We start from the raw sequence: 243 nt of genomic DNA, 5'->3' as shown, positions 1-243 counted from the left end.
AACCCGGGCCACCCCCCGGGCCGCCGCCACGCTGAAGTAGCCCCAGACGTTCTTGCTGCTGCGGAAGTTCAGCTCCTGCACCGTCCCCGAGCTGGGCTTGAAACCCTGAGTGAAGGCAGGGCAGAAGATGTGGAGAAACCAGGCTCGAGGCTCACGGAGCCTAAACCAGGGGAACCCTGTGCCATCCAGCGTGGCTCTCACCAATTCCACGGGTTCAACACCCATGAACAGCGCTGGGGAGGA

At 63.4% G+C, this 243-nt stretch overlaps 1 protein-coding gene across 1 annotated transcript in view; it reads right to left on the bottom strand.

Moving 5' to 3' along the window:
• Nucleotides 1-12: 12 nt before the first annotated feature.
• Nucleotides 13-243, bottom strand: part of LOC104492991 (acetyl-CoA carboxylase 2-like) — a gene marked incomplete at both ends in the record, with an annotated part of 3,825 nt that continues 3,594 nt past the window's right edge. The window contains one exon of the mRNA XM_010135604.1: nt 13-105. Within this exon, the coding sequence (XP_010133906.1) occupies nt 13-105 (93 nt within the window). The remainder of the gene's footprint in view (nt 106-243) is intronic.

This window comes from Buceros rhinoceros, unplaced genomic scaffold, assembly GCF_000710305.1.
Source record: "Buceros rhinoceros silvestris isolate BGI_N320 unplaced genomic scaffold, ASM71030v1 scaffold26644, whole genome shotgun sequence".
Taxonomy (NCBI): Eukaryota; Metazoa; Chordata; class Aves; order Bucerotiformes; family Bucerotidae; genus Buceros; species Buceros rhinoceros.
This window is presented reverse-complemented; position numbering and strand designations above follow the sequence as displayed.